The 25,622-nt window shown below is 35.3% G+C and overlaps 3 protein-coding genes across 3 annotated transcripts; 2 read left to right on the top strand and 1 right to left on the bottom strand.

Moving 5' to 3' along the window:
- Positions 1–1,031: 1,031 nt before the first annotated feature.
- LOC112025642 (enhanced ethylene response protein 5) lies at positions 1,032–5,563 on the bottom strand. The gene is made up of 12 exons (XM_024058312.2): positions 5,001–5,563; positions 4,822–4,915; positions 4,631–4,720; positions 4,298–4,363; positions 3,950–4,039; positions 3,756–3,812; positions 2,643–2,704; positions 2,232–2,319; positions 1,808–1,884; positions 1,636–1,710; positions 1,438–1,543; positions 1,032–1,339 (listed from the first exon to the last, which is right to left on the bottom strand). Exons 1-12 carry the CDS (start codon positions 5,312–5,314, stop codon positions 1,208–1,210), a joined length of 1,251 nt encoding a protein of 416 aa, XP_023914080.1. The 5' UTR covers positions 5,315–5,563; the 3' UTR covers positions 1,032–1,207.
- Positions 5,564–11,871: 6,308 nt separating this feature from the next.
- On the top strand, positions 11,872–13,777 carry LOC112025644 (uncharacterized). The gene has a single exon (XM_024058317.2). The coding sequence runs from the start codon at positions 11,953–11,955 to the stop codon at positions 13,270–13,272; it is 1,320 nt and encodes a 439-aa protein (XP_023914085.2). The 5' UTR covers positions 11,872–11,952; the 3' UTR covers positions 13,273–13,777.
- Positions 13,778–19,673: 5,896 nt separating this feature from the next.
- LOC111997361 (thioredoxin-like 2, chloroplastic) lies at positions 19,674–25,144 on the top strand. The gene is made up of 4 exons (XM_024029447.2): positions 19,674–20,247; positions 23,185–23,364; positions 24,077–24,241; positions 24,775–25,144. The coding sequence occupies exons 1-4, from the start codon at positions 20,029–20,031 to the stop codon at positions 24,910–24,912; spliced, it is 702 nt and encodes a 233-aa protein (XP_023885215.1). The 5' UTR covers positions 19,674–20,028; the 3' UTR covers positions 24,913–25,144.
- The last annotated feature ends 478 nt before the right edge of the window (positions 25,145–25,622 follow it).

Raw genomic sequence — 25,622 nt, 5'->3', positions numbered from 1 at the left:
CAATTCTTAGGGTTACAGTAAAACTTTTTTTTTTTTTTCCTCTATCCTCTTTCTCCTCCCTTTTTATCAGGAGCCCTTCTTCTTTATATAGCATCCTTCTCCATCATCTCCATCGTCCACTTGCCCTTCATCTGGGTACCTACTTGAGTGCATGTCATGTCATGTATCTTCCTTAACTTTTTGCGAGTGGCGGTAGCTGAGGTTATACTGTTCAGGAGTCTTCTCCATATAAATGCGGTCAGAAAAGTTGCTGCAGTGCATTTAATACGGTGGTGGCAGCTTTTCCTTTCAGATATTTCTCCATTCTTCTTATCTCCAAGCGTGTCCAAAACTTATCCGGATTGCTGAAGTCATTAGTAAGTTCATTCGAACCCCCCAGGTATTTATATGACGAAGAATATTTACATCCGAGGATAATTATCTCTTCGAAACGCTAGTGCTCTCTTCGAATGGTTCTTCTTCACTCCCAAATATCTTTCTTTCATGCGAAGTACTCCTCAATAATTTAGCCTCTTCGGACATACAGTAACCTTCACATTGGACTCTAAGCCCACTACGTAAGATTGGGCTTTTCCCCCCACAGTTGTCAAAGCAACTAAATATGAAAAAGAATGTCATATTGTAAATCTATTATTATTCCAACTAAAAATTATTTCTTAAATTGAATTTATTAAAATAATCTTATAAATTCATTTAATATAAATATAAATAATTAATGCACAATTATAAATAATTAGTATATACATTTTCTTAATTTGATATAAATGCAAACTTTGTTAAAGTAGAAATATAAATAATAATAAAAAACCTTCAAAAAATGCACCACATAGAACAACTTCATGCTCTCCAACATAAGGTCTACTTACACACACACACACACACACATATATATATATATATATATATATTGATTCTTGAACTTTTGTTTTATTTTTCTTTTAACATGCTTGGCAACTTGTAGAAAATACAAGAGTAAGAATTATCAATGTCCACCTTTATGGAAAGTTTCAGAATTTTAGACCATTTGCAAATTGTAAGTGAACTCGTATTTTTTTATTACTCATGAGGGTGAAAAAAAACCCCTTTAAAATAATCAGCGCAGTGCAATGCTGATCCTTGCCCAATCAAAATTTACCAATTTTTCTACATCAAATACAACAGAAGCTATATAGCTAAACAAATGGAACCATCTATTGCCATTGAGATCCTATGAATTAACTGGCTTTCCATTTAATTTAGGGAATGGATCTTGCTTGCTTAGAACTACCACTTTGCTCTTGTGCGCGAAGTACCCTTTCACAAGATTCTTGTATATTAGTATGGACATTATACACTCCACCTACAAAAATTGCAACAGATATCTGATGAGATTTCCCACCAAGAAAAACTACCAATTGAGAGAGAGGGGGAGAGAGAGAGAGAGAGAGAGATAAGTACCTCGTCCACATCCATGTCCATCTCAAGCCATTTCAATGCTTTAACAATTACTTCCAACTTCACTTGATGAGCTTTGGTTGGGTCCTTTTGCTTTTGAATGATGTAACTGTACGACAAGCATGTTTTAATCATGAGCACATCTTCTGACTAACACTTAAAAATTAACTCCGAAATAATGAAAGTGACATGGAAACTTACATTTTCTTTACCAATCTTTGGTAAACTTGGAGTTCTAGCTTCTCTAGGACAAGAAATACGCCTGATCTTAAGAAGCTGATAAAACAAAGGACTCAATGTTCATTCTCAAGAAAAATTTTCAATGCACCAATTCTCTGAAAAAGTGAAAAGAGAGAGTGAGAGTCAAACATACCGGTCTTCATGCTCTTGAAGAGCACGGCGAAGAAGTCGGAGATCTCCCCTTCTTAGAGCTTGCACAACATCCCTGTACTGTGAAAGTACAAAACAAAAACAAAAAGGTTCATTAGATATGTAAAACCCAATCAAAAAAAGTTTTATGTGCATTGATGCTTTTGAGACATTTAAAAGCTTGTTATCCAAGTTCAAACTAGTAATGCACGTGCACAGATTGATTCTTTTAATTTAGTTTGCTCTCTGTTTGTTTTCTCTTGAAGAGATCACTGTTCAATATTGTTGCACTAATCAAACATATAACAAACCTAGGTGACACTTAGGTATCTCATGTCCACTGGCAAGAACTGCCAAGCATTAAAAAAATGTCTTATGGAACAGACACTTAAATAAAATAAAATAAAAAATTAACAGGCATGCCATACCTCAACCAGGTTATACTTCTCCAGGAGCCAATCTTTAGGTAAGATGCCGATGGAAAGCTTCACAGGGATCAGATATTTCAGTATCATCCTATTCCAATGAAAAAAGGAATATGTAAGTCATAATTATAAAGCTATTGAACCACCATGAATTCTTATTTTTCAAGGTTGACTTTCCCAATTTCATAAATCATCTTAATAAGTGAACTTTCAATGGTTAAAAATTAATATTCAGGAGTTGGTTTGGCCAACATAAATTCTAAAATAGATATCTTGGATCCAAAACTTAACCAGCAATAAGTATGTATTTCTGTATATGTACATGAAATTCTTATTATAGATAATGAAGAAGCCCGTTAAAGTCTCTATATCATGCAGATGCAAAATAAATGAAGCAAGCACATCTGGACCAACCTTATATTTGCCTCCCTACGAGGATTGCAATGTGTCAAGGCATATGATAATTTATTATCGGCCTGCCAAGTCAAAAAGTTATTCTGTCAATAAAAGAACTTATGAAAAAGTCAAATATTTAATTTCAGAACTCTTGCACACGCAGAAATGAGCAGAAGTCATTTAATCCAATCAGATTAAACATCATAACAATTAAGAAATTGTTTGCCCCGTCAAAGTTAACAGCACAACAATAAGTGAGAAAAGCACTTTGCTGCTTTTCGTAGAAAGATGACACAGAGCATGATAACTTAATTTTTTTTAGGTAATTCATTAGCCAAAGATTTATTTCAAAGAGCTCTACAACTCTGGAAAAGTGATAGGAAATTGATAATTGGAGTGATGTGTTAAGCCAATGAGCTCTAGCTCAACTGGCAGCCCCGTCCGTTATAAGTTCTAGGTGGAGGGAGAGTTCATGGGTATAAAATCCATTGGGTTCGTGAGTGACTTATCAAAGTGATGAGTTAAATAATGCTAGCCTGAAATGCCCATATTTATCAGATGTGGCCAGAAAGAAAGGCTAGATTCTACTAGAATAGCTTTAAAGAAGTGGCTTCTGTTTTACAATCCATTGACTCCATTGCAGGATGAAAAGGAAGAGCTAAGTAGCCACCAAAAATCATAAAAACAACACAAGCAAGTCCTTGTGTGAGACTAGGGCACTTCTTCATCCATGTTATCAACCTATTTGTTCATCTATTAGTATTAACTGTCTTAGTTGCTGTTAGGTTGCAAGCTTCCTTCTTTTTTTCATTTTCAAGTTGCGAGTTCATAATCCACAAATTTTCTTTTCGGTGTTCCTGTCTGAAGCTATTGATATTTAATAACTGCTATTTTGTGCCAATATCTTGTATCCTTTCTTTTCCCTCTAGTTGATCAATAGTTTTTATTTATCATAAAATTTTAAAAAATTAAATAAATAATTACAGTAACTTGGTATGAATTAAAGTGTCAAACTCCAAGCCCCAAAGGGTAAGTCCTCAACCAAAGCAAAAAAAAAAAAAAAAAAATCAACTTTATGTCTGAACAAGCAACAAATATATGATTAACTTAAAAGGAATTTAATCCACTCACAGCAGGGAAATTTTCATTGAACACTTCCAGACGCCCTGTGTAATACATGTAGGTGACCTGCATAGCATATCATGATAGTCAAGGCCTCTGGGGGAAAGATTATCACAAAATAGTGGCAATCTATTATCAACGTTGTAACAATAACACCAAAAAAAAAAAAAAAAAATCTTTCTACAACCAAATTCAACACCAACCTTATCTCTTTTAGGAAATTCCTCAAAATCGAATATACGAGCAGTTTCAATGCTTCTGATCACACTACGGCAAAGGTGAACTGTACCAAGCTGCAAAAGAATGGAAGAAAAGTCCTTCAGTACTTGGAAGAGTCAAGACATCTTTAACAGCTAAATTATGTCTACCTTCTACATTGCTCTTATCTTCATGTCTTAATATAACATTACTACCCATTAACTCACAATAGCAACCTCATTTATCAAATCTTAAGTCACCACACTACCAAAAGCAAATTAGAAGATAAAATCAACACCAAGATACCAACAAACTACGCAGAAAGAAACATAAAAAAAAAAAAAAAAAATTACCTTAAAGTAAACTTTGAATAACTGGCAAGTCACATATAATGCTCCAACACGTTTCGGGCCTTTTCCCTACAACATAGAAATCGTTCCAAACAGTTAGAACAAAAGGCAGCTCATTTAACCAAACCATCACAGAACAAAGGCATTTCACAAATATATATACCATGTACCCCAAAGTTTTAGGACCAAGGCTTAGTCATTGTTATGGAAAGTAATTTTTTTTTTTTTTTTATTTTTTTAATATAAGTACATCTCATGGTAAACATACATACATGAACATATACATATACATTGGTATATACTAGTTTAAGAGATTTTTTGAAAGGAGAAACATACAGCAAGAACCCCAAAGACTTTCATGAGGAACGAGCCGGCCGCCTTCAACTTCTCCGGCGATTTCCCATTCGAAGCCAATTCCCTGTCGGCCTGCAAACACCAACACCCCAATTTAGTACTCTCCCAAACACACATTGATAAAAAAAAATAAAAATAAAAAATAAAAAAATCAAAGAGAACCAAATCCATACCCTCTCAGCAAGAACCCTAATTTCGTAAGCAAGAGCATAGAGAGCTTCCAAAGCCCACGCCGATTCCCAATTCCGAAACTCCTGGATAAAAGCACTGCCAACAAAAAAAAAATTTAGATTCATCAAAAAAAAAAAATAGTGAAATTCTGAATTTTTACAAAGAGAAAAGAGGGTTTTACTTGGCAGCTTTTTCGAAGGCTTGGTAGGAATCGAAGAGGTTACCAAGGCGATAGGTTTGGAGAGAGCGGAAGAGGTTGAAAAGGATATCGGAGAACTGGGAGTAGTGATCGGAGTGCTTGATGAGTCGGCCGGAGTCCTGGAAGGTGTTTAGGGCGTCGGCGAGGGAGAGGAGGAAAGGGGAGTTGGAGGAGAGAGAGAGGAGGAAGCGGAGAGAGGCGGCGTCTTGGTTCGACACGGCGTCGGAGAAGCGGTTTAGGTACTCCGTTATTCTTCTGTGCGCCTCTCCCATGCTCATTCCCGGGTACGCCGCCATTGTTTGCTTTTGCTTTTGCTTTTGCTTTTGTTGTAGTTTCTTTTTTTTGCTTTTTCAAATTTGATTTGAGTTGGAGACCCAATACAAAGAAAGAAAGGATTTTTAGTTCAGTGTTGTTTTTCTGAGTGTGGTTTATAATGGGTTGAGTGACGATATATATACATAGAGCATAGAGTGCTCTTATGTCCTTGTACAGTCACTGGAATGAGAGTTTCCGTTTACTCGTCGGAGAATAAAACAATAATAATAATAATTGGAACGAGAGTATCCGTTTACTAGTCGGAGAGAGTTTTTTGTTTTTATTTATTTAGATATGTCAATATTTCAAAAGCTTCTTAATCATTACACAACTGGTTTTTGATGTAAGGATTGAATTTTATTATTTTCTATTTTATGATAATAAATTTTAATTATTTAACTAATTGAAACTCATTTATATTGTAGTTTAAAAAGAAAATTATTTAAAGAATAATGAAGGCAATTTTTAAAATTTTCTTTTTCTTATGAATTTTTTATTTATTTTTTGTTACAAAAATTTTGCAAATATATTAAATTTGGTTATTTTTTAAATTCAACTTTTGTCGTTATAGTAATTTTAAATTTACCTTCATTCTCACCATTAATCATTCCATGCAAAATTGTCTTTAACTATTTAAAATTATTGTTTTTAATAATAAACAAGTTCATTTTAAATAAAATAATAAACAAATAAAAATAGTAAAGCTCCTTCCATAGAGCACTACCCAAAACCATCGTCTTTTTCTTCTTTTTTTTTGAGAATCAACACAAAACCATAATTGATTTAACAAAATCAAACCAAGAATTCAGCAAAAATCAAACACCAAAAGATTTTAAGCCATATCACCCTAGATTGATAACCACTAGCCTCTACAAAACTACAAATCCAAATCAAATAAACCCCACAACATTCCATCTAAAAAAAAAAAAAAAAAAAAAAAATAGAGAGAGAGAGAGAGAGAGAGAGAGAGAGAGAGAGAGAGAGAGAGAGAGAGTAGAGTATAGAGTACTCTTATGTCCTTTTACAGTCACTGGAATGAGAGTATCCGTTTACTCATCGGAGAGAGTTGATATAGAATAAAATAATAAGGGCAAATTACAACTTACCCACATGTGGCTTGACTGAAATTTAGGTTCCCAACTTGTAGTTTAAAAGTTGACACTTTACCCACCTAAAGTTTACTCCATTAAGCTTCCGTAACCTACCTTTCTACTTTCACCGTTAAAAGCACAAAAAAGATACACAAAAACATAAAAATCAAGATCTAAAAGCAATTTTTTTTTTTTAAATGGTAAAGTTTTGACTTAAGAACATTCTTCATCTTCATAAAAATATTCTCAAGCCTATCAATCTAAACAAAACTGTTAAGGGGATAGAAAATATTGAAAAAGAAATTTGTGGTGTGTTTGATTTGGTTTTAATTTTTGGTTGCAGTGGCTGTGGGTTTATTGAAGCTCCTCTCAGATCCACTAGGTTTATTGAAATTTGTGGTAGTTTAGTCACTTTAGCTCCTTGCAAATCCAACACCTTGAGCAGCTTGAATCTATCATGAAATAATTTTGACATGGACAACTTAGATGGCAGATCTTCGACTCCAAATACAAGCAAAGAATGAAGATGAGATACATCCATGTTGGTATTATGTTTGTTAAACTTTGTTGGATTGTCCGCCTCCTACATTTTCTAGACATGCTTTCGTTGCAAAATTTTCATGTTTCGACTTGGAAACAATCTGTATGCGGCATTTCATGACTCTTGCATCAACAATTGTTATAGCTGTTTGTATAAAGCTTCTATTAAGAAGTTAGAAACTAAAAGCTAAACCCAAAATTTAGAAACTAAAAGCTAAAACTATAAAATCAATCAAAACTGAAAACTAAACCCAGAATTTTTGAACATAAACCCATAAATCTTGAACATAAACCAAAAATTAAACCCATTAATTTTGAACGTAAACCCATAGCCACTGCAACCAAAAATTAAAACCAAATCAAATACAACTCAAATTTCTTTCTCAATCTTTTCTATCTCCTTGACAATTTTGTTTGGATTGATAGGCTTAAGAATGTTCTTAAGCCAAAACATCACTGTTTTAAAAAATATACTTTTAGATCTTGATTTTTATGTTTTTTGTGTTTTTAACGGTGAAAGTACAGAGGTGGGTTACGGAAGTTTAACGGAGTAAATCTCAAGTGGGTAAAGTACTAACTTTTAAACTACAAGTAGATAACTTAAATTTTAGTCAAACTACAGGTGGGTAAATCATAATTAGCCCAAATAATAATTTATATTACTATTTAAGGGCTTCCCTGTTTGGATTGAATTATTTTTTGTTCCAAAATACCCTCACAACTTATGTCTAAGTAGGGACAAAACTTGAGAATAACAATGAAAAATATATCTCTTTCACCTAAAACATTTCCTACAAAATAGGATCACTCTCCCACTAACCCACTTAACCCATTCTTCAAAGCAACTACATGTTTGTTGTTGTTTTTTCTTTTTCTTTTTTCCTTTTAAAAAAAATCACCCTCACATTTATCTTCAAATCAATTTTATTTTTTAAAACATCCTCAAGTTTATCCAAAAATAAATATATAAATAAATAAACAGATATATACAAGTTTGATTACAATTTAAACTGCTTTTAACTTCTTTTTAAAAATTAAAAACAAAAAACCTAATTAAAAAAACTCACGTTCCCTATTATAAATTTTTTTAAAAGGTCATCTACCCACATTCCTAACCTTATGACCCTTTTAGCAATATTAGTAGTCTTAAATGCACAATTCCTGTGGAAAAAATGTAAATCACAAATTAGAATGAATGAAAAATTATAACATTAAACCAAAGAAAAAAGCCTCATCGTACGCACGAAACTCGTGTGATGAGGCTAGTAATAATAATTGGAATGAGAGTATCCTTTTATTAATCAGAGAGAGTTTTTTGTTTTTATTTATTTAGATATGTCAATATTTCAAAAGCTTCTTGATCATTACAACTGGTTTTTGATATAAGCATTGAATTTTATTATTTTCTATTTTATGATAATAGACTTTAACCATTGAACTAATTGGAACCCATTTATATTTATATTGTAGTATTAAAAAGAAAATTATTTAAAGAATAGAGAAGGCAAATTTTAAATATTTTTTTTGTTATGAATTTTTTTTTTTTGTTATGAAAATTTTGCAAACATATTAAGTTTGGTTAGTTTTTTAAATTTGACTTTTGTCATTATAGTAATTTTAAGTTTACCTTCATTCTCACCATTAATCATTCCATCCAAAATTGCCTTTAACTATTTAAAATTATTATTTTTAATAATAGACAAGTTCATTTTAAATAAAATAATAAATAAATAAAAATAGTAAAGCTCCTTCCATAGAGCACTACCCAAAACCATCGATTTTTTTTTTTTTTTAGAATCAACCCAAAACCATAATTGATTTAACAAAATCAAACTAAGAATTCAGCAAAAATCAAACACCAAAAGATTTCAAGCCATATCACCCTAGATCGATACCCACTAGCCTCTACAAAATTACAAATCTAAATCAAATAAACCCAGCAGTTGACAACACAACGTTCCATCTAAAAAATTAAAAAAATTATAAATTAAAAAAAAAATTCATGACTAATTGTGTTCACTATTCACCACTATGAGTTCTAGTTAACTTAAGTGCTCAACTCAACCAGTAAATTCTTTTGTCATGGAATAAGAAATTTAAGGTTTAATCTTCGCCTAAACCAATTGATATCTTCAACTGATGATAAAAAGCAATCATCATGAAGCATGTACCATATATTTGAAATATATCGTATCTTAAAAAAAAATTACATTCACCACTACCATAAAACATCTCAAACAATTATTCAATGAAATCAAATAGTTAATTACATTCTTTTATCTTTCATCCTCATGGATACATTGCCTTATCAACAATGTAAGCGAAACTCCAAGCTAGACAATTGGAGCTACAATGAAAGATGTTTCCTAGAAAATCCTAAAGAGCCAAATGAAGACTAAGGTAATAATACCAACCAGTCGCAATGGGTGGCAACAAGGACAACCCAAGGTTGCGATGTGATCTCTCTTTCACTTTAAGTTCAAACACCAGAGAGAGAGAGAGATTGATTGTGACCACAATGAAAATTGACCAAACTTAATAGGTGTAATTTGAATTCTTGCTTGAAATTTTATTTTCACATCTATTGTAGTCTTGCAAATGAGAAATGCACTTCTTCTTATTCTTCAATTTATTATATGATTGATTGTGATTTTTTTCACAAGAATTTGGTAAATTGTTACTATAATAACGTCACTTTTTTTTGGGCAAATTATAGTAAACCCTCTTGTGGTTTGACCTGTTTTCACTTTGTCTACATGTGGTTTAAAACTTAACACTTTGTTCACTTGTGTTTAGCTCTGTTTGGTTTTTATTATCCACCTTTCTTAAAAACAAGGGTATTTTAATCTTTTTGATCATGTTTTATGTTTTGCTCCTCCAACAACATAAAAATATAAAAAAATTTACAAAGAAACAAGATCAAATAGGGGATTTTGTAAAGAAAGTAAATAGATAGACTTGGGTATCAATTTTCATATGCTTCATCCTCTCTCTCAAACTCCCATTCTCTCTCTCTCTCTCTCTCTCTCTCTCTCTCTCTCTCTCTCTCTCTCTCTCTCTCTCTCTCTCTCTCTCACACACACACACACACACACACACACACAAACTTATATAGTTGGTTTCTCTCTCTCATCTCTTCTCTCTCCATGGCGTTAAGGAGACCAATCGGGCACCATAGCGAAAACCCAGCTAACCCAATGTTGAGGAGGCCAATCAGATGAAAACCCAGCAACACCTAGAGTTAAGGAGGCCAATCAGACTTCGCNCACAAAGAAGAGGGGGAAGTCATCATCCCCATGATAGCTTTCATAGAAGGGGGAATAACTTTCCCTATGGGTAGGATAACACAGGACTACCTCATCAACCATAGGATATGCCTTCACCAGTGTGCGCCTAACCTATTTAGGGTCTTAGGTAGCATTGATGCTCTCAACGAGCATCTAGGTTTAGGGCTCACTTGGCATGATGTAGTCCATATGTACGAGTGCCACTCCCTTAAAAACGTGGGATTTTATCTTAAGTCCTGATCTGACATTGTCAGACTAGTATCATGTCTACCTAAATCTAACAAGAGTATGAAAGACGGGGGGAATGGGCAGAATAATCATGGGTAAGAGGAGTATTTGGTTAGTTAGACAACGCGTGAAACTATAAAGGAAACTAGGCATCTCGAGTTTTAGAAAATCGAGATCCATTTACATAAATCTCGAGTTTTACAAACTCGAGTTCCATGCAAAAAAAAATTATAGTTTTATTGCCCTTATAGTGGCGTTTTTAAGTCTTATAGTGATGTTTTAAAGCCCTATAGCGGCGTTTTTCTGCAAAATATTTTCATAAGTGCGCAATACCAGGTTCAGTGAGCCCTATAGTGGCGTTTTTATGCCCTATACTGACGTTTTAAAGCCCTATAGTGGCGTTTTTCTGCTAAATTTTTTTTATAACTCCATTTTTATGCCCTATAGTGACGTTTTTAAGCCCTATAGGGGCGTTTTCTGAACTCGAGTTTTTAAAACTCGATTTTCACTTGGATTTTTTTACAAATCAAATCTCAAAAACTTGATTTTTATCTTGGAACTCGAGTTTTAGACACTCGAGATGCTAGTTTTCAAAATTCTTTTGCAACGTGACAACTAACTAAATTTTTTAATATTTATTGTTATTTAGAAAAAAAATTCATGAAAGACGACTATCTGATAGTTTCAGGAGCATGGCATGATGGCCTTCACTGGCCCATCGGAGTGGGAAAGCTAGGTGGGATACCTTGAGTTAGGTTCCTTAGCAAGAAATTTAGATTCTTTAACCCTGACCATGTCATTATTTCCCTTTCGTTTTGCTTTCTTTTGATGATGGATTTTAATTTTCTAACCATGTTTTGCTTCTCAGTTATTTATGCAGACAAGAGGCACGTAGTGCCTAAGCTCAGCCTGACCAACGTTGAAGCTTTTAACTACTTATTGAGGTTCGAGATCTTTGTAAGTGAGGATAGGTAGTTGAGTGCAGCCCACTTAATTTTGGACTTTGAGCCTATCTCGGAGATATATCAAGAAATAGGCCACGCCATAAGAGTAGGTGACCCGCGGCTGGCTCAGACTGATGTGTCACACCCAAATTTCCTAGCCCAAGAAGATCTTCCACCAGTCATACTGCCACTTCAACGAGTTTTGCCTGAAGCAGCAACAATGCCCGAGGAAGAGATTGCCTTTTCACGCCTATCACAAGAGGAGGAGATAGACAAATTCCACTTCGAAAAAGAGGAGAATCCAGGGGCTCTTGTAGTTCACATTTAAGACGCTGAGGACGAGACTAATAGGCACTCAGGTGTTCACGCCCCCATTCTGGTGATTGCCCGTCTAGACAACTCCTCCAAAGAAGAGGAAGACGGGATGGCATTGAACCCTTTCCTCTTCAACTCTTCTCCTCTTCCTCAACAGACTCTCCTCACAAAGCTTCCACAACTACCATCCTCTTTATTTCTCTTCTTCTCTCACATGTATTGCTTTCTCAGCCGCCATAGCCTTTGCCTTTCTCTTCTTCTCTTCCGCTTACCCTTCTCTTCTTCTTCTTCTTCTTCAGCCTCATCCCCATCAGCCTCCTTTTCCGTAGAGTCAAAAGCTCGAAATCTCTCAAAACTTCAACATCCTGTGGTCTTGTTGGTTTCCTCAGATGGGTTTCGATTTGGGTACCAATTCAAGACCTCCACACCCAATATCCGTCGCTTAATAGCTAACGGGACGGAGGCTGAGATGGGTTTGATTCCGGTTTTTCCATCTCTAACTTTTCCTAACCATTACTCAATTGTCACTGGCCTTTACCCTGCTTATCATGGCATTATTAACAACCACTTTTTGGATCCGATCACTGGTGATGCTTTCACTATGGGAGCCATGATGCTAAGTGGTGGTGGTGAGCCTTTATGGGAGACTGTGGTCAATCAGGGCTTGAAGGCTGCCACGTATTTCTGGCCTGGTTCTGAGGTAAAGAAAGGTTCTTGGACTTGTCCTGCTAAGTTTTGTATGTATTATAATGGTTCTGTTCCTTTTGAGAGACGAGTTGATACTGTTTTAAGTTATTTTGATTTGCCTAGTAGTGATATTCCTTCGTTTATGACACTGTATTTTGAGGACCCGGATCATCAGGGTCACCGTGTGGGGCCCGATGATCCGGAGATAACTGAAGCTGTTGCTAGAATTGATAGGATGATTGGGAGGTTGATTGAAGGTTTAGAAAAGAGAGGTGTGTTTGAGGATGTTTCTATAATTATGGTGGGTGATCATGGGATGGTTGGTACATGTGATAAAAAACTTATTTTTCTTAGTGATTTGAATCCTTGGATTGAGATTCCAGCTAATTGGGTTATGTCACACACACCTCTGCTGGCAATTCGCCCGCCTCCAGGTGTTGAGCCACGAGATGTTGTTGCAAAGATGAATGAAGGGTTACAGTCAGGGAAGGTTGATAATGGGAATAATTTGAGAATGTATCTCAAGGAGGATCTGCCTAGTAGGCTTCATTATGCTTCTAGTGATCGGATTCCACCAGTAATAGGTTTGATTGAAGAGGCATTTAAGGTGGAGCAGAAGAGATCAAAGCGACAAGAATGCGGTGGTTCACATGGATATGACAATTCTGTTTTCTCCATGAGGACCATTTTCATTGGGCATGGTCCTCAATTTGCAAGGGGGAAGAAGGTTCCATCTTTTGAGAATGTACAGATATATAACTTGGTCACTTCGATTCTCAAGGTTCAGGCTGCTCCCAATAATGGGTCTGCATCATTTCCAAAGTCTGTTCTTTTGCCTAGTTCCTAAAATCCAATGGTAAACATTCTCTCGAGTGGAGTCAGCTGCCAAATCCTGGGGGAGCGGTTGTTGGCAAGATTTTTCTATCATGAAGCAATATGTGCAGGCAAAGATAGATGGTTATGGATAAAATGATGATGCTCTGAAGAAAGGTAACAGTATCAGTTGTCTTAGAATCCCATGAGCAACATGTTGAGTCATACTTAGTTACATAAATAATATATTCCATCTACTTGCTAGGGTTTTGGTTCGAATTGCAACTGTTAGGAGCTGCACAAGTAAGAAAAGCACCCCTGGCATTATAAAAAGAATTTATTGTATTTTTGTAAAGTTCTTTGAAGGTTTTCCTTGAGGTAGAATCAGTAGTATTTGGATCTACCAACTCCATGTATTTTTCATATAATCTAGATGCATATACCAGATGCATGACTGAGTCTAGAACTAGATGAACATTGTATTTGATATCTGCTTGTGGCACTTATTTTCATTTGCTTGAAGTTTGCAGTTGGTTAAATTATCTAAAATTTGCAATAATTCATTTAGCTTGCTGTACATGGACTCCAACAAATGCATGTCTACTTGTGTCCTATGGACGTGTATTGAGGTCTTTCCGTAGAAACATAGTCAAAAAAGGAAAAAAAAAATAAAGAAATTTGCCTGAATGGTACTGTTTGGTGATGCTCCAGACAACTATAATTTGAATAAGCCTGTCTACCCAAGTCAACCTTAGCTCAGGGCTTATAAAAAAAAAAAAAACCCTTAGCTCAGGGTCTTCTTCATTTTCAGTGACTCGTCTGTGAAATTTCTTGCTGTTTCATAGTGTGCTTGTGCCACGTATGAAGTATCAGCAGAGGAAAGATTATAGTTGGGCGTCATGGATGTCTAATTGTGTTTGTGCTTCCAGAGTGGACAAAGGAGAAAATTGGTGGATTTTAATTTGTAGAATCTCCCTAGTATCCATTTAGATCCAGAACGGTAACATGTGATCATTCAAAGTACTAGACAAACGGTGGATCACTGTGACTGTATCATGATGGAAGTAACTTTTGATTCTAGATTATGTTGACTGCAGGCCATTGCTTATTCAATTCAGCAACCATTTTTTATTAGTAATAAAGATATTTCATCCCACAAGTCATAACCATGTTTGTCTTAGAATCAGGATTGCTTCTTAGTTGTCTCTGTTATGATTGGCATGATCCGTTTAGAGGACATCATAGCACTCATTGTGCAGACATACCTGTTGGCACTAAGACCAATTAATCAGTTTGTATCTTTTTGTTATAATGGTTTATGGGTTTGAAATTGCATTTTCTGAAGGCCAAAGTGGACATTCTTTCTTTGAGTTGACTCTAATTTTTTTTCATAAATTCGATAATTACAATAGGAGACGGCGGATTTGAACCAGAAACATCAGGAAGTATTAATCGAATTAAAATTTAAAAGGCTATTGGCTTCTTTGAGTTGACTTATTGCTTGTGATTGTGCTTATTACTTTCTTGGGAGACCATTCTAGTTATTGTATTTAATGTAAACCTAGCATAGTATGTACTTGTTTACTGTGTGGTGGAGAAGGGGGCCATTCCACCGTTTATTTTGCTCAATAAATTCTCATTATTTAGTGAAAAATGAAAAACTTACGGGCTACTTGTCAAAGCTGTTTCCATTGATGTCCCTCTCCAGTAAACTTCTTTTATGTCTTACGTTTGTTGGATAGGCATTTAAGTTGGAGTTAAAAGCCAATTTGTCAGTCAAAATGAGGGTTACATTGCTTGTTTATTTGTTAACAGTTTCTTATTTTTTTTTTTTTTTATAACTTATTTGTTTATGTACAGATTTTTAAAGCTTTATAGTTGAGTAAATGTACAGTTATAGCTGAAAAAAAAGAGGAGGTTTAAATTTTTATTATATTTTAAATTGCTAGACATTTCCATTGGAAACACTAATTTGTACTAGTTAAAATACAAGACTTTGACTAACAAGTTGTTTATAAGCAAATGAGTAAAATAAATTCAATAAAAAGTCAAGCGAAACAGATTTATTTGTACATACATAGATTTAATTTTAGATGCTGATGTTACTGATTTCTTGTATGGGTTTGTGCAAACTTTGGGTAGGTCATATATCTAGTTTTTATTTATTTATTTATTTTTTATCGCAGGCTTATATCTAGTTGTGATGTAGCTATCTTGTATAACAGTATAAACAATCTTCCTTGGCTGCAACCATCTGTAACCTTGGATTTAAAGCAATGTTGAGAGTAAAGCAATGTACTTAATTTATTTGGTTTGGTACGGTCTTTAAAATTTCCACTTCTTTCTAGAATTCTAGTTACAATTGTATTTTGACTGAACTCCAAGAGGTATTCCTAACATCTCATGAGATCATGGATTCGAAATCTTTTACCAGCATCTTGGAGTCACTCAATGAGATTCTTTCATAGTCAAATACTCGAAGTGGCTTAGATAATCTTTTTTGTCCAAAAAAAAAAAAAGTATTTTGACTGAACTTAATTTTTAAGAAAAATAAACTAAAAAGCATAAGTTAACTCAAGCACACCCCTGTTGACTAGGCTTGTGAATGTTGGGTGGGACGGTACAAACAATTGATGTGGATAGCACAACTTTCTCCAATTTTGTGGTTCTCAGATGAGTTTGAATATATTCAACAAAATATAGCTGTGAGACTATGAAAATTGCCCCTGTTATTTGCTCCAGAAACCAAATATCTCTCATTTAATCATTTTGTCTGGATTGGAGAAAGAGAATCTGCCATGAAATATGTATGTATGTATGGAATTTATGTTAATAACTCAAAGCGTAGGGATGGGAATCTTGCAACCGGTCTAAGGGCGATGTTCAGATGGGAAAAATACCATACAAACTACTAAGCTTGCTTTAGAAATTTGAAGGTATTAATGATGATGCCTTCCCTAATTTCCCTAATTTATTTGAGAATTCTGTTTGTGTAACTCTGGTTTTTTTTTTGAGAGAGGGGGGGGGGGGTGTTTAAACTTTTGTGCAACTCCATTTTCCTGAAAAATAAAACAAGGATTTCTTTAAATAGAAAATGTCAATATGTTTCTCTCCAAAACTCCTCATATATTTTTATATATCTTTTTATTAGATGTGAATTTTGAAAATTTAACCATGCTTACGAAATTAAAAAAAAAAATCAAAGATCAATAACTATGTTATCAATGACATCTTTAAATTTCAAGTTTTTGTAGTAAAAAATTATGCATAAAAAATAAGTTTATTAATCAAATAGTAAATAGCATTTGATTTAAACAAAATTTGACATGCGTGTGAAAAATATAAAAAACATGTAATCTAATTATTGAATTTTTAAAATTCATATTCAATAAAAAGATACAGTGAGAGTTTAAAGAGTTTATCTCTAAATTTTTTGGACTGAAACCTTATCCCTTTTTTTTTATTAGTGCTGCTACGAACATCAAAATAATCACATATATTTCACATTTTATTCACATAACATTCAAAGGTAAAATCAATTGACATTGAGGGTATCATTGACTTTTTCGCTCCATCCATGTGTATTTATGTTATGATGGGCCTAATTGAGCACTGTATCATATATTGTGTGAATAAGATGTGAAAAAAGTTAGTGATTTTTTTAGTGTCAGTAGTAGGACTAAAACACAAACCCTGCAAAGTGCAAACTGTAATAAGTGGGAATTACTTCATGGAAAAGTCTTTGAATGTTGAGTGTCCCTGGCTTTTTCACACCATCAACATGTTTTTGTGTTGTGATGGACCTAGTTGATCACTACCTCAAATGTTATGTGAGTGTGAGTAAGATGTGAACAAGTATGTGTAGGACTATTATTCATTGTACCCTAATGTTGAGACTGCTAGTTGCTTAAATGTCTCTCATTAAGTGTTTTCACAATATAATATAACGGCCTTCATTGATTTGTATAAATAGGGCCTTAGAGCATTCACACCAGCTCGGTTATAATCTTCTAAAATAGATGTACAGTACAAAATTTACACATTTTGAGTAAAAAAACACCCACATCAGTGGGTGTAAAAATATCCAAATCTGTGTATATATTTCCACGAGCTACAGTACCCGTGTATATTTACACGGGTACTGTAGCTCATGTATCCATTAAAATAATAGCCGAATCAACTTCCCAGCGCGCCAGAATAACCACCAACCACCAAACCCAGCGCCACCACCAACCACCGCACAGAGAATTAGACCAAAATCAACAGAAAATTAAACCAAAAATAACAGAAAATTAAACCAAAACTCACCGGTAAACCCAACCCAAAAACAGTACAACCCCACCAGAGCCGGATTTGCTACTAGTGCTGCTGCCCGATCCGCCAGATCTTCCATTGCTGTCGTCGGTTGGAGGTGGGAGGCGAAGGTTGGGGGTGGGAGGCGAAGGATCGGTGGTGGAGGAAGAGAGGGAGGGGCGAAGGAAAGAGGGACGGAGAGCTGGATCGCCAGAGGGAGGCCGAATCGGTGGAGGACTCGGCGGCGAGCTGGATCGCTAGAGGGAGGCCGAATCGGTGGAGGACTCGGCGGCGAGCTGGATCGCCAGAGGAAGGCCGAATCGGTGGAGAACGTCGGCGGCAAATTGGATCGACGGAGAGCAGAGAGATGGGTAGAGCTGGATCGATCGGTTTCAGTGAATGGGCTTTGTGATTTGGAAGAGGAAGGCAGAGAGATGGGTAGAGAGAGAGAGAGAGAGAGCAAGAAATCAGAAAATGAGAGGAAATAGAGTGGGAGCGCGTATTTAAGTGGGGTTGGTTAGAAAGAAATAATAAAAAAAATAGAGTATAATTAATATTTTATTAAAATATTTTGTAAAATAAATGAATTGATGTGGGTGTTTTGTAAAAGTGAATATGTAAAATAGAAAAAGTAGGTTTTTAATGTAAAAATAGATGTGTAAAATAGATATGCTGATGTGAATGCTCTTAGAACCCAAAATATAAGAGATAGTTGTTATAATGTGTGTATTTTCCACTAACATTATTGTTAATTTATAATGTAACATAAATTTGAAAGTCACAAGTCCAATCCCTCATGTTACTGAATTTATGAAGTTTCCAATGCAGTCTCTAATCTTTAGAGCATTCGCATCAGTGTGTTTATTTTACGCATTCATTTTTACACTAAAAACTTACTTTTTCTATTTTACACATTCACCTTTACAAAACACCCACATCAATTCATTTATTTTACAAGTTATTTCAATAAAATATTCATTACACTTTATTTTTTTATTATTTTTTTTTACCTACCTCCCTTAATACCCGCACCCTCTCTCTCTCTCTTTCATTTTCTGGTTTCTCTTTCACGCTCTCACTCTCTTTCTCTCTAAACCCACTCTCTGGTTTCTCTTCCAACCCACTCTCTAGTCTTCTCTTCCAACCCATCCGCCACAGCTCCGACCACCAAACGCCACCGATCCACCACCCTCCACCACCGAAGCTCCGCATCAACAATCTCCACAGCCCCGCATCACCGATCCACCATAAACCCATCCACCACAGCTCCGACCACCAAACGCCACCGATCCACCACCCTCCACCACCGAAGCTCCGCATCAACGATCTCCACAGCCCCGCATCACCGATCCACCATAAACCCATCCGCCACAGCTCTGACCACCAAACGCCACCGATCCACCACCAAATCTCCACCACCGAAGCTCCGCATCACCGATCTCCACAGCCGCATCACCGATCCACCACCAAATCACAAAACCCATCCGCCACAGCTCCGATCCGCATCGCCGATCTCCGATCTCCGTGTTTGTGTATCTGTGTTTTTTTTTTTTTTTTTTTTTTTTTTTTTTTAAAGCAAGTGTATCTCTGTTTTGTGTGTTGATTTGTCTGGATGTGTTTGTGTTTTGATTTGTCTGGATGTGTTTGTGTGTTGATTTGTCTGGTTGTGTGCATCTTAGGAAAAAGAGGAAGATGAGATACTGAGTTTGTTGAGCCGGAGAAGAGAGAGAAAAAAACGAGCGAAGGAAATGAATAAATTATTCTTTACACGAGCTACAGTAGCCGTGTATATTTACACGGTTACTGTAGCTCGTGTAAAGAAATACACATTTTTATACAATTTTAGAAGAGCTGATGGAGTGCATTTTTGAGCAAAAATGTGTAAAAATTGATGTTTACATGATTTTACATGACTTTAAACCCACTGATGCGAATGCTCTAATTAATTCAATTGAAAAATTTGTTAAGGTTCAATTAGAATTTTTAAAGGCGAACATCATAAGTTCAAACTACTTCTTTGTAATTATTATTATTATTTTTAACTATTTGTGTTGACCAAATAAATATATATAAAAAATAAATAAATAGAAAAACCTAGCTTAATCGAAGATCCTGGCCTATAAAAGAAAACCCGTAAAATCCCCGAAAAAGTGTCATCCAAACAGAAGAGGAACTTGGTGGGTAAGCCAACCGCTTACAAAGAACAACACCAGGACTAGGAGTAGACCAACAAGAAGTAGTAAAACAACATAATTATCGTCGAAAGCTTTTTCCTTTGTATGGTCTCTGTGCTTAACAAACACACACACACACACACTCACGTCAGATTTCTTCCCTAGAGACTCAATTTCATGGCTGTTTGTTTTCACACAGTGTGCCTTTGACCTCCTCATGTAGTAATTCAATCCATTACAAACAAAAAATTTATACTAGTACTAATTCCAATCCTAAAGCTTTTCTCTATCTTCTCTGTGTCTCTCTGTGTGTGTGTGTGTAAATGGCTGATGTTATTCGATTTTCATTTCATTCTCTCCGTTTCTCTTCTTCTTCTTCTCTAGTCACATCCTTCGCTTCCTCCTTGAATAGTCTCCAACCGGGTCTCCCTCCCATTCCCAACTCAGATAAGAGGGTTTATCCTCTTTTGTATTCTTCTTCTTCTGCCGGAGATTTTGCCCGCTTTGCTTTCACACCCAGAAAGCAGTTGGTCTCTTTAAAGGTTAGCGCTTGCCCTTTTTTTAAATTTCTATTTTATTTTATTTTATTTTATTTTTATTTTTACGTATGTATCTATGTTCGTTTAACAATTATTATGGTGTATTTGTGAAAATTGATTGAATTTATGAGGACCCATTTGCTGAAATTGTTGGATTTTTGTGATATTGTGTTGCAATTGCTAGTAATTGTTGGAAAAATTTGTGTTCTATTTATTTATTTTATGTACATTAAAGTGAAAATGAGAAAAAGCCCATCTGTTAAATTTGCCAGATGATGATATATTGTGTTGCAATTAGGGGTTCAGTTTGTAGTTAGAGTTGAAATTCTAGATTTGACCCAATTAAAAAAGAAAAAAAGTTTGAAATTTGTTTGTTTGTAAGGTAGATTTTTATCGTTTTATGCTTGCTCATGGGTAAAGATGGTTGCTTTGGTTTGGATGAGTGTGTGCTAATTTGCCGATCCTCTGGTTGGCGACCGTATTCATAGAATTGGAATTCAGGATTTATTTATTTTTTTATAGGTAATCAAAGAAATATTATTAATGAAAATAGAAAGTAAAAGTACAAGTTGTTCGTGATGATGAACAACAAGAAAAGGATAAAACAAACAACAAAAAAGAGGTAGATCAGGAAAAATCTAAGAGAAAACATAAACTCAGAGAGAGAAGAACAATCAGTAAAATCCCAACAACGAAACCACTAAAAAAGACTGCCCTAGCATAAAACCTTTAACTCTTCCAAAGTCTTCTCAATGTCCTTGAAGGAACGACCATTTCGTTCCAAACAAGCAATCCACATCAAGTAACCTGGAATCAAATTCCAAATATTTGAAGTATGATTCCCAAGCCATTGATGCCAACAAAATAACAATCCTGCCACTGATCCTGGCATAACCCAATGAATACCGAAAGCCTGAAGCATAAAAGTCCATAACGTACGTGTAACAGGACAATGAAAAAGAAGGTGGTCCATTAACTCCCCATCACAACGATGCATACAACACCGATTTGCCAAAGAGCGACCCCTAAGCATGAGATTATCCAAAGTAAGAATCTGACCATGAGTAGCTGTCCACAAAGAGAAAGCCACTCGCTTAGGAACTTTTGGTTTTGAAACACCCTTCCAAGGAAACAAAGAATCTTGAGTTCCTCGAATCGCATGGTAGAAAGACCGGGTGTCAAACTTACCATCTCCTTTGAGCCACCAACAAAGAGTGTCGCTCCTTTCACCTGGAGGAATATGAGATTGGATAAACTCAAGGAGAGAATAAGATGCAGCTTGCAAAAAAATCATATAATTGGAGTTTTTGCTCGATTATTATATTTGCTCCTTCTGCATCAACTTTTTTAGTTGTATAATAATTTATATTTATGGATACATGATATGAGCTCCAATTTAGTTCATTAACTAAATGCTCTATTAGGATTTTCTTCTTCATTACCTTCAAAATGCTTCAACCTTATAATAGATAAGCAACTTTTAGGAGTTCTCTGCTCATTTGTTCTGATATGACAATTTAAAACTTAAAAGCAATTTCTACATTTTTTTTTTTGGGGTGGGGGGTGGGTCTTCACCTCATCAGATTCACATTTTAGCATTTTTTATTATGACCATAGACATTAATTTTTTTTTGGGGTGGGGGGTGGGTCTTCACCTCATCAGATTCACATTTTAGCATTTTTTATTATGACCATAGACATTAATTTCTGTCTTAGCTCTTAGAATCATCACCTCTCTAACATTGCAATCAAACGTTCTTCTACCCCAACAACAACCATTCTCTTGAGCCCGCATGTTATCTCTAAAATGCTTTGTATATCATGCAAGGCATTGAAAGCAAGCTCAAAGATGCAGACTTTCTTACTTATATATTTATAAGTAATATAACTTCATTGAATAAAGAAAACAATACAAAAAACCAAAGCACACAGGCAGTGTACTAAGGAACCAGAAAAAACAACAAAAACTATAAAGAAAAGAAAGTATAACTATCTAACAAATCTGTCAAAGAATTAAAAGTAAAAACACCCGAAGCAGATGTCCACTCTAGCAAAGTTTGGAGAAAAAACAACTTCATATCGTGAGTTGATCTCTCACATCCTTCAAAGGCATGATGATTCCTCTCCCACCAAATACCCCCACATAATACAATGAGGAATCATCTAAATCACCAAGGACTTACGTCTGCTACATTTATAGCTTGCTAGGAGATCCACAACATGGCATGCATAACCTAGTGAACCCCAAATAAGGAAAAAATCGTATTCCACAACTCTCTAGCTACATGGCAATTTAACAATAAATGATCAATGAACTCCCCGTCCTTCTTGCACATGCAACACCAATCCAACGCAACTACTCCGCATTTCTGCAAATTATCCGTAGCTAAAATACGCCCCAAAGCTGCTGTCCACATGAGGAAACTAACCTTTGTTGGCACCTTCAGTCTCCATAAAGGCTTCCAAGGGAAAGAAGAATGGGTAGTAGAACACAAAACCTTATAAGAAGATTTAACATAAAAAACCCCACTGGCAGAAGGTTTCCAGCATAATTGATCCACTCCATTCCTTCTCACCAAGCCAGAATAAATCAAATCCAAAAAGGTGACCACTGACTCCAATTCCAAGTCTTGTACCGGACGAACAAAATTAACATTCCAATTGAAAGTTGAAACCATCTCCTGAGGAAGATAAAAGATGCAGACTTTCTTACTTCTGGTCCTTCTGATTAGGACTTGTGAGCTAGAGCTTTGCAAAAGCTAGCTGACACGTCTCTGTGCGTACTTATTTACATGTATAAGTCGGTTACCTTTTGTTACCTGCAATTCTGATATTATTTTGGAGTTTATGTTTAGTTAGTATTGCTATGATTGAAGCATGTGAATAACGTTTTTCCCTATGGTTTGTAATCTAATGCTAGTTTTGTATACATCACTGCAGGTTCGGGCAACTGTGACTGAAACTGACCAACCAAAATGGTGGGAAAGGAATGCACCAAATATGGTTGATATTCATTCTACACAAGAATTTTTGAGTGCACTAAGTCAAGCCGGGGAGAGATTAGTTATTGTAGAATTCTATGGAACCTGGTGTGCTTCTTGCCGGGCATTATTCCCTAAGGTAACTCTTGTTGTCAGTAGGCTTTGTTCATTACATGTGTCCATTCTTCCTTTCTAAGATTATTATCAAAGCTTCCATGTTGACAAAAATAAGCTCTAGTTACATTCTTGTTATCTTGTTTCCAACAACTTCCAGATAATTCTAGAGAATAGAATACATAAAACTATGATGCGTTACTAATCAATGGATGTTGTGAGTAAAATATCGTGTCTTCTACTTACATTGCCATCTCTTAGAAAGAGCAGCTGAACGATTGGACCAGACAGGTTCAGCTAGCTTGAATGTGTCACCTGCCATTGAGAAACACAAGTGGAGACATATCAGCCTATATTTTTGTTAGGACTGAGGATATTTTAAGTGGATCTTAAGCCTTGTCAACATCAACCTTACTGATTAGATAAAAACCTCTTGAATTTTACTGAAGAGAGATGGTATTCTTTTCCTTGGAACACAGAAAGGCTTGAATATAAAAGCTCTAACTTTTGTGGGGTTTGGAAGAGGTGATTGTTAGGTAGCCAATTTTTTTAGAGAGGCTGATTCTCTGACTTGAACCCACAACCCATTGCTTTTGGTGGAAGGCACTTGCCATCACACTGGACTTGAGACAGATGTGGATAATTAAATAATTAGTGATTTCTTATGCTGTTTCTAGAAATACTTTTTGGTGACTTGTGATGTTTTTGTCCTGATTCTGTTGTAATGAATCTGTCAGCTGTGCAGAACAGCTGAAGAACACCCTGAAATTTTATTCCTGAAAATCAATTTTGATGAGAATAAGCCGATGTGCAAAAGTATGAATGTTAAGGTGCTTCCTTATTTTCACTTCTATCGTGGAGCTGATGGACAATTGGAGGCCTTTTCTTGTTCACTTGCAAAGGTGAGTTTTTTTAACTCTAATTATGGCATGCTTTTATTAGAACCAGCATCAAATTCAGAAAATAAAAATTCTTTAATCGGTTACTGGGAGACCTACAAGAATGACATGACATTTCTCTGCTTCTTGGCAACTAAATCATACACTTTAAAGAAAGAAGATGAGGTACAAGCATCTTACACTGTCTATCTTGATCTTTTAAATGCAGGTTGATGCAATCTAAAATGGAAAATTTATATTTTAGAACCCCATCATTAGATTAAACTCTCAAATCTACTTCCATGTCCTTTTCCATGCAGTAGTCTCTTTTAACGAAATTTTATCTTATCTATCAATATATATATATATATATATATGAGATTGGGTGCATGACTATCTGGACAAATCTTGCCTTTCACATTCAGTATCTTTAGGATTGTATAGTATGAAAGTAATGCAGATGATCAGTTATCTGTGACTATTCAATTTTGAAAACTCTTGAATCAGTACTTACGTCTTTCATTAGTAAATACGTCTAATCTCTAAATCATTTGCAGTTTCAGAAGATAAAGGATGCTATTCAAACACACAGCACAGCTCGCTGCAGCATTGGCCCACCGAAGGGAGTTGGAGATCTCAAACTAGAAGCCTCCCTTGCTCCAAACGACAAACCATCAGGATCTACATCAGCATAGAGCTTCCTCAATTCAGGCCTTTCGGTTTTAATGCCCATCCCTGTATATGATGCACGAACCTCATTGGTGACTTATCTATTCATATTCTGTATATTTTGTCTAGAATACTACGCAGAAAGTGGTATCCTACTGCATTCTTTGCTATCATGATCTTGCCATTATGTATGTACCTCAAAACTTGGTGAAAATGGTATTCAGATTCTGGATTTATTAAGTGATTGTTTTTCATTAACTAGTTTTCCATGCTTGATCTCGAATTACCATCTTGAATGAAATGTTAGCAACAATGTTGATATCTTCAAATTGTTTATGTTTAAAAAAAAAAAAAAAACCTTTACTAGTGTAAAAAGTTTACTCAATTTAATCAAAACTTAATCACAACTATATTTAGTAATCAGCTGAAATTTACCAGGGAATGTTTCCTGTGTGGTATTTGGATCAGCAATGGGTTATGCAGCATTTTGCCTTTGGGCTGAAAAGAAGGGGGTTAAAGATGACTGCTACTGGACATTGTCTTATGTGGACATTATGGAGGAAATGAAATGGTTGCGCTTTTGAAGATGCAAAGAATTCCCATGCCTCAGTTGGAATCCTTGATGATTGGAGCTACGTATGATTAGTCTCGAGCTTGGGGTATCATTAGTAACAATTCTCTTGTAGACTTTAAAGACTCACTTTTTGTTTTGTGCATGATTCTTTAAGGCTACTTA

This window comes from Quercus suber, unplaced genomic scaffold (genome assembly GCF_002906115.3).
Source record: "Quercus suber isolate HL8 unplaced genomic scaffold, Cork oak 2.0 scaffold_283, whole genome shotgun sequence".
Taxonomy (NCBI): domain Eukaryota; kingdom Viridiplantae; phylum Streptophyta; class Magnoliopsida; order Fagales; family Fagaceae; genus Quercus; species Quercus suber.
The sequence above is the reverse complement of the archived record's forward strand: the minus strand, read 5'-3'. Positions and strand labels throughout refer to the sequence as shown.